The sequence below is a fragment of the Drosophila novamexicana genome, unplaced genomic scaffold (genome assembly GCF_003285875.2).
Source record: "Drosophila novamexicana strain 15010-1031.04,08,12 unplaced genomic scaffold, DnovRS2.1 tig00000485-arrow-pilon, whole genome shotgun sequence".
Classification (NCBI taxonomy): Eukaryota; Metazoa; Arthropoda; class Insecta; order Diptera; family Drosophilidae; genus Drosophila; species Drosophila novamexicana.
In genome coordinates, this window is record NW_020824808.1 from 249,234 (window position 1) to 262,298 (window position 13,065).

At 41.0% G+C, this 13,065-nt stretch overlaps 2 protein-coding genes across 2 annotated transcripts in view; both read left to right on the forward strand.

Annotated features, from left to right (window-relative positions):
• Positions 1 to 15: 15 nt before the first annotated feature.
• On the forward strand, positions 16 to 3,058 carry LOC115761764. The gene is made up of 4 exons (XM_030703676.1): positions 16 to 199; positions 274 to 1,569; positions 2,143 to 2,217; positions 2,282 to 3,058. Exons 1-4 carry the CDS (start codon positions 184 to 186, stop codon positions 2,944 to 2,946), a joined length of 2,052 nt encoding a protein of 683 aa, XP_030559536.1. The 5' UTR covers positions 16 to 183; the 3' UTR covers positions 2,947 to 3,058.
• A 320-nt stretch (positions 3,059 to 3,378) lies between these two features.
• The window catches only part of LOC115761585, a 48,158-nt gene continuing 38,471 nt past the window's right edge, over positions 3,379 to 13,065 (forward strand). Inside the window, exons 1-2 of the mRNA XM_030703375.1 lie at positions 3,379 to 3,555; positions 4,991 to 5,610. Of these exons, the coding sequence (XP_030559235.1) occupies positions 5,292 to 5,610 (319 nt within the window). The 5' untranslated portion in view covers positions 3,379 to 3,555; positions 4,991 to 5,291. The remainder of the gene's footprint in view (positions 3,556 to 4,990; positions 5,611 to 13,065) is intronic.

Consider the following 13,065-nt stretch of genomic DNA (forward strand, 5'->3'; position numbering starts at 1 on the left):
TTTTTTTTTGTCGATAAGCGTGTACTCAACATGATCGATGCTCATAAAACCAAGCATCGATACTTTTACTGTTTATTGCGCGCATAATGCATGTTAATTAACATTCGCTTTACATTAGAACATTTTGAACGCAACGAAGAAAAAGACGCTTGAATTGTGTAAAATAATTTGTGGAAAAAAACTATGGAAATAAACACAGGTAAATGCATATAGCGTTTTATTGTTGTCTTATTGTGTTAGAAATAACCACATTCTGTTGCAACCAACACACAGCAACTCAAATTAATGGCGTCCTGCTACCGCAGGAATCAGCGCCTGCAGGCGCCACCAATACGCCTGTGGCGAAAAAAACACGACGCGCCGTGCAACAGAAGCGAAATGAAGAGATACTAAATAGTGACAGTGTGCTCGAGGATGATGTGTCTATGGCGGCACCGAAAACACCCACTGCTACCATCCGCCTGGCCAGTGAGACGCCGCGTCGCAGCGCGCGCAAGAGCGTGCGTCCACCTATGGACTATGGAGATATTGTGGAAAGGAGTCTGATGTGCTCGGCCAGCAAGGACAAAAAGGACACGGCCGCTGTCGAGCCGGAGAAGCAGGAAGATCAGCCGGCACAGAAATGGACGGCTGCCGAAGTGGGTCGCCATTCGCGCAAGCGCAATCGTAAATCCAAGCGCGCGGGCAACAAAAAGGCAAAAACAGAAGAGGAGAGCGGCGATAGGGAGGAGATTAAAGAAAGGGCGGAGCAGCTGGAAGTAACACTGACTGCCACTGCACAGCTTGCCAAAGCAGACTCTGACACAGAAGAAGCAGCCACAGCAGATGCAGGCGCTGCCGCAGCAGAAGCTGTCACAGTGCCGCCGCAGCCCGAGGACAATGATGAGGATGCAACACAATCCCTTGTTGGAAAAAATCATAAGTCTCTTAAGGCAACTGCAGCCGAGATTGAGCTGGCAATGTGCCCGGAGATAATTGGAAATGCTGTTGCAGCTGCAACTGCTCCTATCCAGGAGCCAGATGCTGCAGTCAAGACACACCAAGCAGTTAGAGTAAGAGCAGTAGATATGGATGAACTGGGCCTGTGCCCGCTGGACGCCGAGGAGCCCCTCACCGAGGACGATGAAATGCCCACACTAGCTGTGGACGATGATGATGGCGAGCCCGAAAGCGTCCTAAACAGAACCTTTGATGCTGACGAACAGTCAAATGTGGATGAAGATATGCCCACATTAAGTATTTTTGAAGGAAAATCGGACGATGAAGAACCAAAACAACCAGACGTACACATGAAGAGCCCCTCGTCCAGCAAAGCCTATCGCTTCCCCACACCCTTCAAATGCAAATCCAAGCCGAAATTCCAATTCACAACCAGCCCAACTGCATTCCCATTGACTGCGCAAAGCAACAACAACAACTTGGAAGTGCCTCACGCTTCACGACGCAAGCGTTCCAAATCAGCATCCGGACTGAACGAAACCAAGGCCAAGACTGTCTCCTTCTTCAGTCCCATCGAAGTGACCGTAGTCAGTGAAATCGATAAACGCTGGGATGCACTCAACAACAGCCGTAAGTACTGGAAACGGCAATTTATATATATATATATACAGCTTTTTATTCCAATTGACTAATTGATTGGGGCTCAGGCCAAACCGTAAGAGCTGGGTGGAATTTCCTACTTTAGCTACTTGTGTGATCCAAGTGCACGCTAAGGCGGGCTCTTTTTGAAAATTCCGACAGCATGTGGGGAAAAATTGCAAAAAACATTTAAAACTTTTTTCTTTACCATCCGATCGGCCTTAAATTCACTTTCTAAAATCTTTGTGCGACCTTGATTGCGATTTTAATCTAAAAAACCAAACCAATCGTAGATCAATTTAACTGTTTTAAGTGCTATTTTTGCGCCTTTATTCCACTTGGACGGGTGAATTTGTCAAAAGATGAAATCCTTAAATTCGAGCTTGGGGTCCACTTAATTAAAAGAAAGAAAGGTTGTATTCAACTTACAAACTACAATTTTGCAACCTTCGTAAAAGGTAGTTAATCATCAATCAGTCAGTCAATCAATCAATATATCGGTACAAATAGTTTAATATATCCGTATATATCTGAATTTCTATAATACCATATGATCTGTTTCAGACGTCACACAGCGTCGCAAGCGTTCAAAATCCTTGGATGAGAGTCGACATCAAGTCAGCCGAATTCCTAAGCCGAGTAAGTGCATCTTCAGCTAATTTCTATAAGATTCTATAAGCTTCTAATCTTGCTCCGCTGCCAGAACAATATCCACCTGTAAAGGCCGCAGTCACGCCCAACAAGCTGAAGGCCCGCACCAAGCTACCCAATTTCGCGGCCATACATCAGAAGCACTTCGAAAAAATGGAGAATCTGGTGGAGCATATAGAGCGCAAGGCGGTGCGCGCCAAGGTGCTGACCAACTCAGCCGTGAAGCAGCAACAGCAAACAATTGCCTCGGCGCAAAAGTCTGTAGTCAAGAAGCTGGCCCCAGCTGCAGAGCGTTCGCGTGCTTTCAAGAAAATCGATGTGCCCAGCTATACTCTAACGCCCTTGAAGCCGGAGGAGCTGAAGCGACAGAAGCAGCTGCCGACGCCGCGTAAAATTGTGGGCGTGGCACAGCCGAAGTCCGTAATACCGATACGCTCTGGCCTGGCGGGCAACAATGCAAAGCCGACATTCAATTTGTCCACTGCGGTGGCGCCCAAGTTGTTCATTCCGGCTGCAAGCGCGACGTCCGGCCAAAACTTAAAAACCGGAGAATCGAAGCTGAATAAACTGGAGTCACGTCGCCAGCGGCACATGGAGATGTTTAAGGGGCGCAACGTGGTGGAGAAGAGGTGTGAATTTGTACGCGGGGTGCGCTCTAATCGACGCTTCGAGCTGCAAATGCAACATCGTCGCCAGTTGGACGAGAACACGGGTTGATTATTGTCCAAATTTCATTTATTCATATTTTATAGTCGTTTATTAATAACTGTATTCGCTTGTATCCTGTTCAATTGAATAAAATAATCCATTTAATCAGGGCTAGGCGTAAAGCATTGACGACCAAAACCCAATGACTAAAAATATAGGTCTTGAATATTTTCAAGTGCAGTTCATAGTAATAAACTAGTTTGGAATGAATCTGTTCAAAAATTAACGTATTTACAGTCCAATTCAAACAATGTAGACAAAGAGCATGAAATTCACCACACTTATCGATAAATTTGAAAGCAGCCCAACCTTATAATCGTTTGTTAGCTGCGCAAAATCGAGCACACATGTAAACATGTTGCCAAGCGACGCGCTGTGCGTCAACGCCACATTGTTGTGCAACATTTGGTTTGTTATTGTGAAGATCGTTGTCGTAGCGTGCGGTCGGTGAATCGGAATTGCGCGCAGTTTTGTTGTTTTAGCATTACCGTTATTAAATCGCAAAATTGAGGGAGAAAAAAAAACAGCTCAACGCGCGTTATTTATTGTTCTTTTGTGTGTGTGCCAAATCGAAATTGGAGTTTTATCAAAATAATCTAATTTATTGCTGCAAAGAAGGTACGCAGCGCGAATAAACAATAATACAAACAACACAATAATAATAAACAAATGCAGCAATTTTGCCGCTTGTTTTGTTGTTCTTCCTGCCGGATATTAAAAACGCTTCTTAGCTTTAGGCGTTTGTGTGTGTGTGTGTGTGTTTGCATTGTTAATGGACTTTTTGTTGGTGTAATGCATAAATATTTGGAAAAACTCGTTTCGTGTGGGAATACAGCACACACACGAATGCATATTGCTGGCCTTTGTCGCTTTTTTTTCGCATAAAATACGCTTCCAGTCGCATCTTTCGCATGTTCCAAAAAAAAAAGACTCTTCATAGTGAAAGTGAGAGCGAGATAGGGCGATCGCACCATATGTACAGGGAGCAGCAGCAGCAGCAACATTTTGCATTGACATTTATGAGCGGCGCTAACGGCGCTTTACACATGCTTGTATATCCGCGTGTGTGTGTGGACATTCATATGCGCACGCATCATTCACAGTTTGAATGCGCGTCTTCAATTTGTGCATGTGTGTGTATGCGCGTGTGTCGCCCTTGGGCGTTTCGCCGGGCGTTTTGTGGGCTCGCGCAGGTAGCGGCAATTGGTTTACCGTTTATGCGTTTATTGTTCATTGTGGGCTCTGCTTTAACGCGCTTTTCATTGTGGAAATTTGTGCGTATTTCAGCGCATGCCCAACAGCCTATGGGAATTTGTAATGGAAATAAACGCGCAAGCACACACACACACACACACATACATACGCCTTTTCACATGTTGCATTTTTAATTGATTTGCTGACGCGCCCGCGCGTAAGTCTGAGCAGCCACAGCAGCAGCTGTTGGAAATGTGTGGAAGAATTTCCGTTAATCCATTTACTTCCAATGCTCAATTTTGAATAATTTAAATGTATGCATATTTGATTATTTTTTTCTGAATTGTGATTTTATAATTCCTTAAAAAGTAGTGCAGTAATACCTCGATAATGTAAACTTACCTTTGTATATTTAAAGGAAACATAATTTAAAATATACTTAAAATTATTTTATAGGCATTTAACAGTTTGAGCATTGTATGTGAAGGATTCCTATTTCCGGAAAGATTTAATTTTCTTTTCCAAGTAACTTGTAATATGAGACAGGGGAGGCCCGAAAATGTTAATTTTCGAAATAGAATCGGAGTTTTTAATAAATGGGGTTTTCCTAGAACCAGAAATGTTTTTTTTTTTTCAAGATATTGTTTCTCTCTTAGATCTTTTGGATATACAAATGTACAAATAGTTCATTACAGGTAGAACTTTTTTGATACTCTAAATATATCTACCTGCATATAAATTTGGACCATGTAGATGTACTTAGTACGCAATACTCTTAGGGGTTTGAGAAACATACAAATTCTGAAATATATGAAAAAAGCCTACTAAACCCTGCGCTTTCCCTTTCTTATCTTTGCAGTGTCAAAAAGTAAAACGAAAACCCGTAAAAAAAAAACAGCAAAAACAACACGTAAATCGAGTCTCGCTAATTGGTGACATAATTTTTCATTTTCAAAAGAAATATAAAAAAAAAGCCGACACATAATTGAATTTTAGCTCTGGTCAAGTCCGGAGCGCGACTTGAACTAATTTGATGTGACGAGGTTTAATTTTTGTGTTATTTTTTTGCGCGCTTTGTGCCGTTAATTGAGGCCACTTCACTAAATAATTCAAATAGCAATTTATGCCTAGCCGTGTGTCCCCTGTACTTGTCTCTCACGATGTGGACCAGAAAAGCCGCTGAATGTGAAATGTGCCGCTACGTTTGCTGGCAAATGTGCGTCTTGTTGTTGTTCATGTTGCTGGGGGCGGCACTGGGTGCCACGCCCTTTGCCAAGGAATATCGGAGCGCGGGACTGTTCAAAGGCAACACGCTTATCGATATGGAATTGGATGCAGCCACCACACTGGACATGGGCGCCGAGAAGCTATCGAGCAGCAGCGGAGTAGTTGGAGAAGCATCGAACTCCGGTGCGGATAATATCCTGGGCTTCAAGGCGGAATCTTCGGTGGTGTTGCCGGGCGTGCAGCTAAATGCAGGTGAGTTTCGCTAATCCAAAGGCAAAGCAGAAGAAAAACTAAGAAAAAGTGAATGTGGTTAATGTTAAAGTTAAGCATAATGCTTATGTTAGAGTCAATGCTCAGGGCTATGTTCATAGTAATGTTTATCTAAATAGCAAGACTAGGAAGATGCTGTTCTCATCAATGTTAATGTTAAAGTAAAGCATATCGTTAAGGTTTAGGCGAATGCTAATGGCTACTTTAATGTTGATGCAAATATTTATGTTAATGCGCATGTTATTGGTAATGTTCATGTTATGTTAAAGTAAAGCATGCCGTTAATGTTAAGGTGCATGCTAAAGGCTACTTTAATGTTAATGCAAACATTTATGTTATTGGTAATGTTCATGTTATGTAAAAGTAAAGGATAATGTTAATGCAAACATTTATGTTAACGCGCACGTTGTTATTAATGTTAATGTTAATACTTATGGTAGTATTAGTAGCTTGCGGTGTTGTTGCTTACATATTTTGCTTGACATGAGATTAATTATGATAATCGCTCAACGAGAATCGCAAAGTGTTGAAAGCAAGTTAAGCTGTTAATAACAGCGCGCCATCTTAGCTTAAAAAACCAGGCCTTAACATATTTTCTCCAATTTATTTAAATTGAGTTGACTCAACAAGATCTTAAGCAGGATCTGTTATAAAGTTACTTTATATATATCATAACATCTAAAACAATGGGTACGAAATATCAACTCTAAATGTCGCTTACTCATCAGATAATCAGCTGTCAAGGAAAAAAAGTTAACATTTAATCGTGGCACAATTCCGAAAGCCCAAAATTTACGTCCGTAAGCGTCAAAGTGCTGCACAGCTATAATTTTGTACAAAAATATTAACAGACATATAGAGGTTGAGAGTGAAAGAGAGGGAGGGAGCGAGAGAGAGGGCGTAAATTAGTGAGTGAGGCAGCAGATGACGAAAGTACTTTCATTTTCACGCTCATAAATGGGGCCTCGCGCATAAAGCCCGAAAATGTTGTCATAAAAAGCGACGTAAGTTAAGCGGCTTAAATGACATTTAAATAAACAAGAGACGTGCGGCGGGGCGGACGGTAAAGAATAGGCCAAAGACACATGTAGAAAGGTAAAAACAAAAACAAACCTAGGCACCCTTTCACTGAACAGGAGCGCTGAAGCGTTTGCTTTGTCTGCGGCCACAGGAAGTTGGCACTTTAGTTCCGAGTTCCAAAAAGACAAAAAAAAAAAACCAAATAAATCCCGAGAGAGACGACTCTGGCAGAGCCAACAGTCGGGACCAGCACACGTCTGGCTGTGATTACACTTTAATCTCGTTATAATGAGGCAACAGAATTTCAAGCAGCGGATGTGCCGAGCGTGCCGCAGTCTCGAAAGCGTTAAGCTGCGGTTGACATCCTGGATGCCCCAGCTGGGCACCAGCCCAGCCCAGGCCAGGCCAGCCCAAGCCAGCGAACCATCGCTCAAGTGGAGGCCCAGAGCTATTGAATTACCAGAAGAGAGTCCACGTTGAGGGAGAATGGAAACAAAAGACAAAGATAAAAAAAAATGAAATAAAATAAAAAAAAAAACACACGGAAAACTGAAAAAGAGCAGACAACAAATGCACTTGTTGGGGGCAATTTTTTGAAATATGATGCCACGCCAAGGCGCAGGTCATAAACAACCGAAAGACAGCCAAACAACCCGAACGAGACGGCAAAGTGTTGTAAGATAAGGTTAGATAAGCGCCGGCCCCGTATACCTGAGACACACAAATCTTGAATGGCCCAAGATCTGAGCTGGAGTTGGACTTGGAAGCGCTTCCTCGGGCATATTCGAGAGCGGCACAGCTCAAAGCGTACAAAAAACGAGCTGAAATTGATAAGAAGCCCATGAATGGAAGTGCTATTTGAAGAATAGAGTGTGGAAAATTTGTTGCAGTGTATCGGGTATATTCATAAATATTTTCACATTTATAAGAGAAGAGTTAAGTGGAGTGGCAAATATTTTTCCTTATAAATTAGAGAAACATAATTCGAATTTAGTTTGGAACAAGACAGAAAAGTCATTCAGGTTAGTTTATGTGAGTACGCCTCACTTAGAGACCAAAGGAGGAATAGAAGGGGATGAAGTTAAACAACGGTCTTTGCTTGGAGAGATCTAATAGATCCACAAGAAAATAGGTTTAAAGGAAACTTAGTCTAGATTTCCATACAGAGACATGTCTCTGTTCTAAAACTAATTTTGAAAGATCTTTGTTCAAATTCATTTGTGGGGTATTTCCATTCCTCCTTGGTCGAAATGGGGGCCAAAGATTTGGTGGGTGACGTTTAGCCCTCGAATTAATTTCCAAAGATCTATCGCAGAAGTCAAGCTTGTTTTGAAAATTCCACCCACAACAGTGGCAAATTGGCGAATAACAGTTGTATGAAAGTTTTTGTTTTTCATCCGAACGGTTTAAAACTCATTTTTAATGATCATTGAAAGAATTTGCCACAGGCAAGGCCGGGCAATGCCCGCTAGTATCAACTAATTCCTCAAATATGATCTTGGCATACCCCTGCAAAAGTACAAATAGTTGAATGGACTTAACATTACAGTAACATGAGCTGCAAATTAAACATTAGGATTAAGCTCAGTTGACAAATTATGAAAGCCAGATTTATCTTAACAAAATTACAAATAATTCTGTGGATTTGGCAATAAACATAAACCAGCAACATTAACATCACCTTTAACATTAGAAATACCATGAGCTTTAAATTTACCATTAATGTTAATATTACAAATTCAAAGAGTGTCCATTTATAATAGTAGAGTGTTAAATATTATCATAAAATAGTTTAGTCAGACTGGTTAACTTTAATTAAGTTTGGGCACAGGAGATAATCTCAGTTACCACAGGAATGTTGCTCGAGGAATTTCCGTTTTGGCATTAAAGGCTATTCGCTATAAAATCCAATCGTTGAAATAGTTTTGCAAAAAAAGAAACCAATATTCAATGCTTCTGAAGTCAGCATTTGGCCGAATGCAGAGTTAAATTTTGGTCTCTACCTGAGCCCCCATAAATGCTCTCTTTGGTAATTTTCTCGTTTTTTTTTTTGGGGCAGATCCGGCAGCAGGCAGCAGAAACCATAAAAATGTCTGCAAGGCACGCAAACTTTGGCCCTGGCGGGGACCTGTTTTTGGGATGGCATTCGCTCGGGCTGGGGTACAGTACGCAGGAGTCGCCAACAGATCTTAGCAGGAGGCTGTTGTCTGAGCTCTGAGCTGTGAGCTGTGAGCCCTGGTCTCTGGCACTTCAACTCTTCAGAGGCAGCGGCATTTACTTGTATATGCATTTAGATACGTTGAAAGATACTTGGAACTTGTATCTCAGGATGGTTGTGTGTGTGTGTGTGTGCGAATATATATATATATGTGTGTGTGTGCGTCTATGGCAAACAAAGACAGCCGACAATCGTAAAAACTAAACGACGGGAGTATTTATGACGCTCAGTCTAAACAGTTTATACGGCAGTCTCCCAGTGAGTCTTGCATATGTGTGTGCGACTGTGTGTGTGTGTGTTGTCTGTGTGTGACTGTGTGTGGATCAAGTGCTAAAGTCAGCGACGAGCGTTCTTTACGTTAGATAAGAACCAAGGCTTCCAGCACTTGCACAGGGCATGCAAATGCAAATTCAGATAAAAACAAGTGCAAGAGTATGCACGACTAGGAGATACCCTGTGTACAGCTCTTGTGCTGGCGTAGAGTACATCATAGAAAAAAAAAGATTCTTGAATAACTTTAATGCTAACTGTCCGATTGATCAGAGCTTAAAGATGACATACTTTTGTAAGCATCTACCAAGAATTATAGCTATATTTCGCATAGCTCTGTGCAATTTTGGGAGATGTGCGTAAAGGTTTCTAACTGGGGAGATATACTTTATCTGTTTATGCTTTGTGAAAATATATGAAACTTAGACATACCGATATCTATAGATTCGGAGAAAACGGCGAGATTTCTAGAAGAACAAACTTTAGCTATGTATGCTTTACGAGAAACTATCATAATATCAATATTCATCGAGGTCGTGTGGTAGACGAGAGCTTTGACAATGTTTCTTGCTGCCTGTGACATACATTTGCACAAGTTAATTATACCTTTCAACCATTCTATGCGTACAGGGTGTATGGAAATATCACATCACATAGCTACAAAAGGCCGTTCAAATAAATCAAGTCTGTCAGTTAGTGCGTCAAAGAGTCAGTCAGTCGCTCAGGTAGCGAATCGAGAACATCATTGAACTGCCAGCCTAAAGTGCGAAATATCCCACAGTGCAGCACACACACACACACACACACACTCGCACTCGTTAACGCTGGCACGCTAATTTGACGAAAGCCCATTTCATGGAGTTTTTCCACATTTCATGCCTGGCGATTCGGCACGCCATGACCACATGCAGCATGCAGCCAGCATCCATCGTGCAACATGCAGCGTGCACCTTGCTGCATGCATGTACATATAGCTAGGCATTCACGTATCTGCGTATCTTACAGGTAGTTTTTAACACTCTGCCTCGTCACAACTCATGCTGCTTGCATGATGTGTTCCTAGCATTTTGTTTACACCTTTGCGAAAAAGTCAAAAAAAGCAAAAAAGAAAGAAAACACAAAATACGGTTTTCCGTTTCTTTAGCCCATTTCCAAGAGGACTCCTTCGGCCAGTTTAATGCAGAAGTTATGCTTGCCGTGTTTATTTTAGCAGCCATTTGTTGTGGCAAGTTATTTGTTTTCAATTTTACATACGGGCTGGAAATTGGGCAAGACCATTCTTTATATACATTGAATACTATATATGTATATATATGTAAACACATTGATTTGTATACATATTTGTGCCCTTTTGCGCCCTGTTCCATTGTTTATATTTGTTGAGTTTTTATGAACTTTGCCGCTTTGTTGTTTACGGCAGAGTTCAGATCTAATGTCAGCTGTTCGCCGCCAGCCAAAAGCCAAAAGCTGCTCACAAAATTCCATAACATTCTCAAAATCAAAGCGATTTATGTGTAAAGATTAAAAGCGATCCTTCTAAACTTCAAGTTCTGGAAACTTGGTTTTGGATTAATTCTGCTCTACAATTTAATTCATATTAAAAGTTATAGAACATAAGGCTCTAACCTCCCCTAGTTAATTTTCCTAGAAACTCAAAATTGTATTTTTCATCGACTACCAATTTGAAAATAAGTTTTGTATTCAATTATCATGTAAGAAATTCCAAAAAGTTTTACTTCATTAAGTTTCGAACTTCCTTAGTTAACTCATTTTCTAAACTTTCAACTGTAAATCTAGACCGATTGAGTTTTTAGAAATGCATGTTACCCTTTTTGGCTTACAATATTCCACTTTATCTGAAATATGGTAATTGGAAATTGTAGTTATTACTGCGCACTTCATGTCTGGTTTGAGCACCACTGTGCATCATCATCCATCGTTTTATTGAATTCAAATTGAACTTTCTATCCAGCTAAGCAAATGGGCAAATTTACAGATTTTATCAAGCCAACAACGGTGCATTGAGCATTGTTTGGTTAGCTGCGGCACAAGACAAGCTACAAACTAACTACATGCCAGATATGCCACAGACAATGGCAAGTGCAACAATTTGAGGCTACAAGCGAGCCACCTACGTCGCCAGGCGCTCCCCTCGGGCTCCATCGAAGTCCGAGTTTGAGTCCGAGTTGGGGAGACGCGCTTTAATGTAAACCCCATAAACAGGTGTCTGCCAATGTATTTACATTTTGAAAAGCAAGTAACGGCTGTTTATTTTTTTTTTCTTTGCGGCTTGTTGCGGTTAACGCATGCCCCCGAATCCCCTCCTCGCGGCTGCCACAACGCCTCATGTCACCCACACACACATACAGCACAAAGCGATTCGTTAAGACAAAAAACAAACTTTCAGCTAGAAAGTGACAAATAAAAACAAAAAATAGTGAATGTTAAACAAGAAAAATACGCTAAAGATAAAAGATGTAACCACGCATTGTATGCAACTAACAAACCCCCAAAAAAGTAACAACTTAGAGTGCGCTAGTGCTGGTAGCTCGACTAGCAGATACTCTGCAACTAGATACATTCCAGTTTTCTTTTATACGTGTGCACAGACACACATACACAAGCATTACAAGCTGTGCTCTTTTCGCGAAGAACGTACTGCTTCTCTTCATAACTTGATGTTATACACAATTCATTCTTGTGTAACTCCAGTGTTTACACTGCGATTATTGTAAAATTTTTAGGACTGAAAGATAGTTTTAAAATGTGCGTATATACCAAAAATCAAGCCTATAACTCTTATATTGCTCGACGGATTGGTGGAGGTAGCCAATAAGTAATATATTTGTTATCTGAGCATACTTTAAGCTATCTCCTTAAATCTCCAAAAGATGCTTAGAAAAAACGTTGCTTAAAGTTTATATTTATTAATGTAGAAGAAATGGAATGAGTTAAGGATAATTTTATCATGGATTGTAAAAACATATATCCAAATTGAAAGTTTTGGCTATCTTTCGCATGCGCTTCTTAAAATTTAGGGAATTTAAGCTCCTCCTGAAATGTACATTTTCAGAAAACCATCATACCCTTTCAATGATAACAGGGTATAAAAATCAATTTTCGTTGTAGCCCTGTCAGCAGAATTTCTGCGTGGGCGAATGCTGAGAATATGAGAAATGTAAAATTCTCCATAAAATTTGACTATGCTGTGTGTTTCTTTTCGTAACCAAAACATAAATTAAAGAGCTGGCAATAAATTCTGAAATGCGGCGAAGTTTTGAGATACATTTGAAACTTGTTCGGGATGCGGGCGCTGCAAATGCAGATGCAGATGCAGATGTCGAAGTCGATGTAGATAAAGCTCATGTGCATCGGCTGCATAATAAATAACAAGAGGAGGAAAAAAATTAAGAGCATTATTGTTAGCTCATTATAGTTCTGACTGACGGATTGACGAACTGACAAACTGACGCACTGACTGCCGTCCCACATGCAGCGCCTAATTGAAATAGAAATCACAGCCGAGCTGCAACGGCCATAAACACACGCGCAGATGTTTCATTTCATGATTTGACTTATGTTCTTGCCGTCCCACTCGCTCACTCGTTTCCTGTCTCACTCTTGTGTTTGGGGAGCTGACATTTGAACTTGTGGCGCGCAACCGCAACATGCGGCTTAGGTAGGAGGCTTCTTCGACCATTTGTTATTCCAGCGAATAACAACAGATTTTTCTTCTCCATTTTATGCAATGACCCAGAAATTGGACTTTCTTTTTTAGCTCTTTCGGCATCTGCTTTGCTTCTTGGTAGCATAAATATACTCCTAACCATATTGGAATATTGAATCAATCATTAAATATTACAGTAGTCACTCGCAAATTAGAACGTTGTCTTGGCAATCGCAAAGCGAAACCTAAGTAGTACTATTGG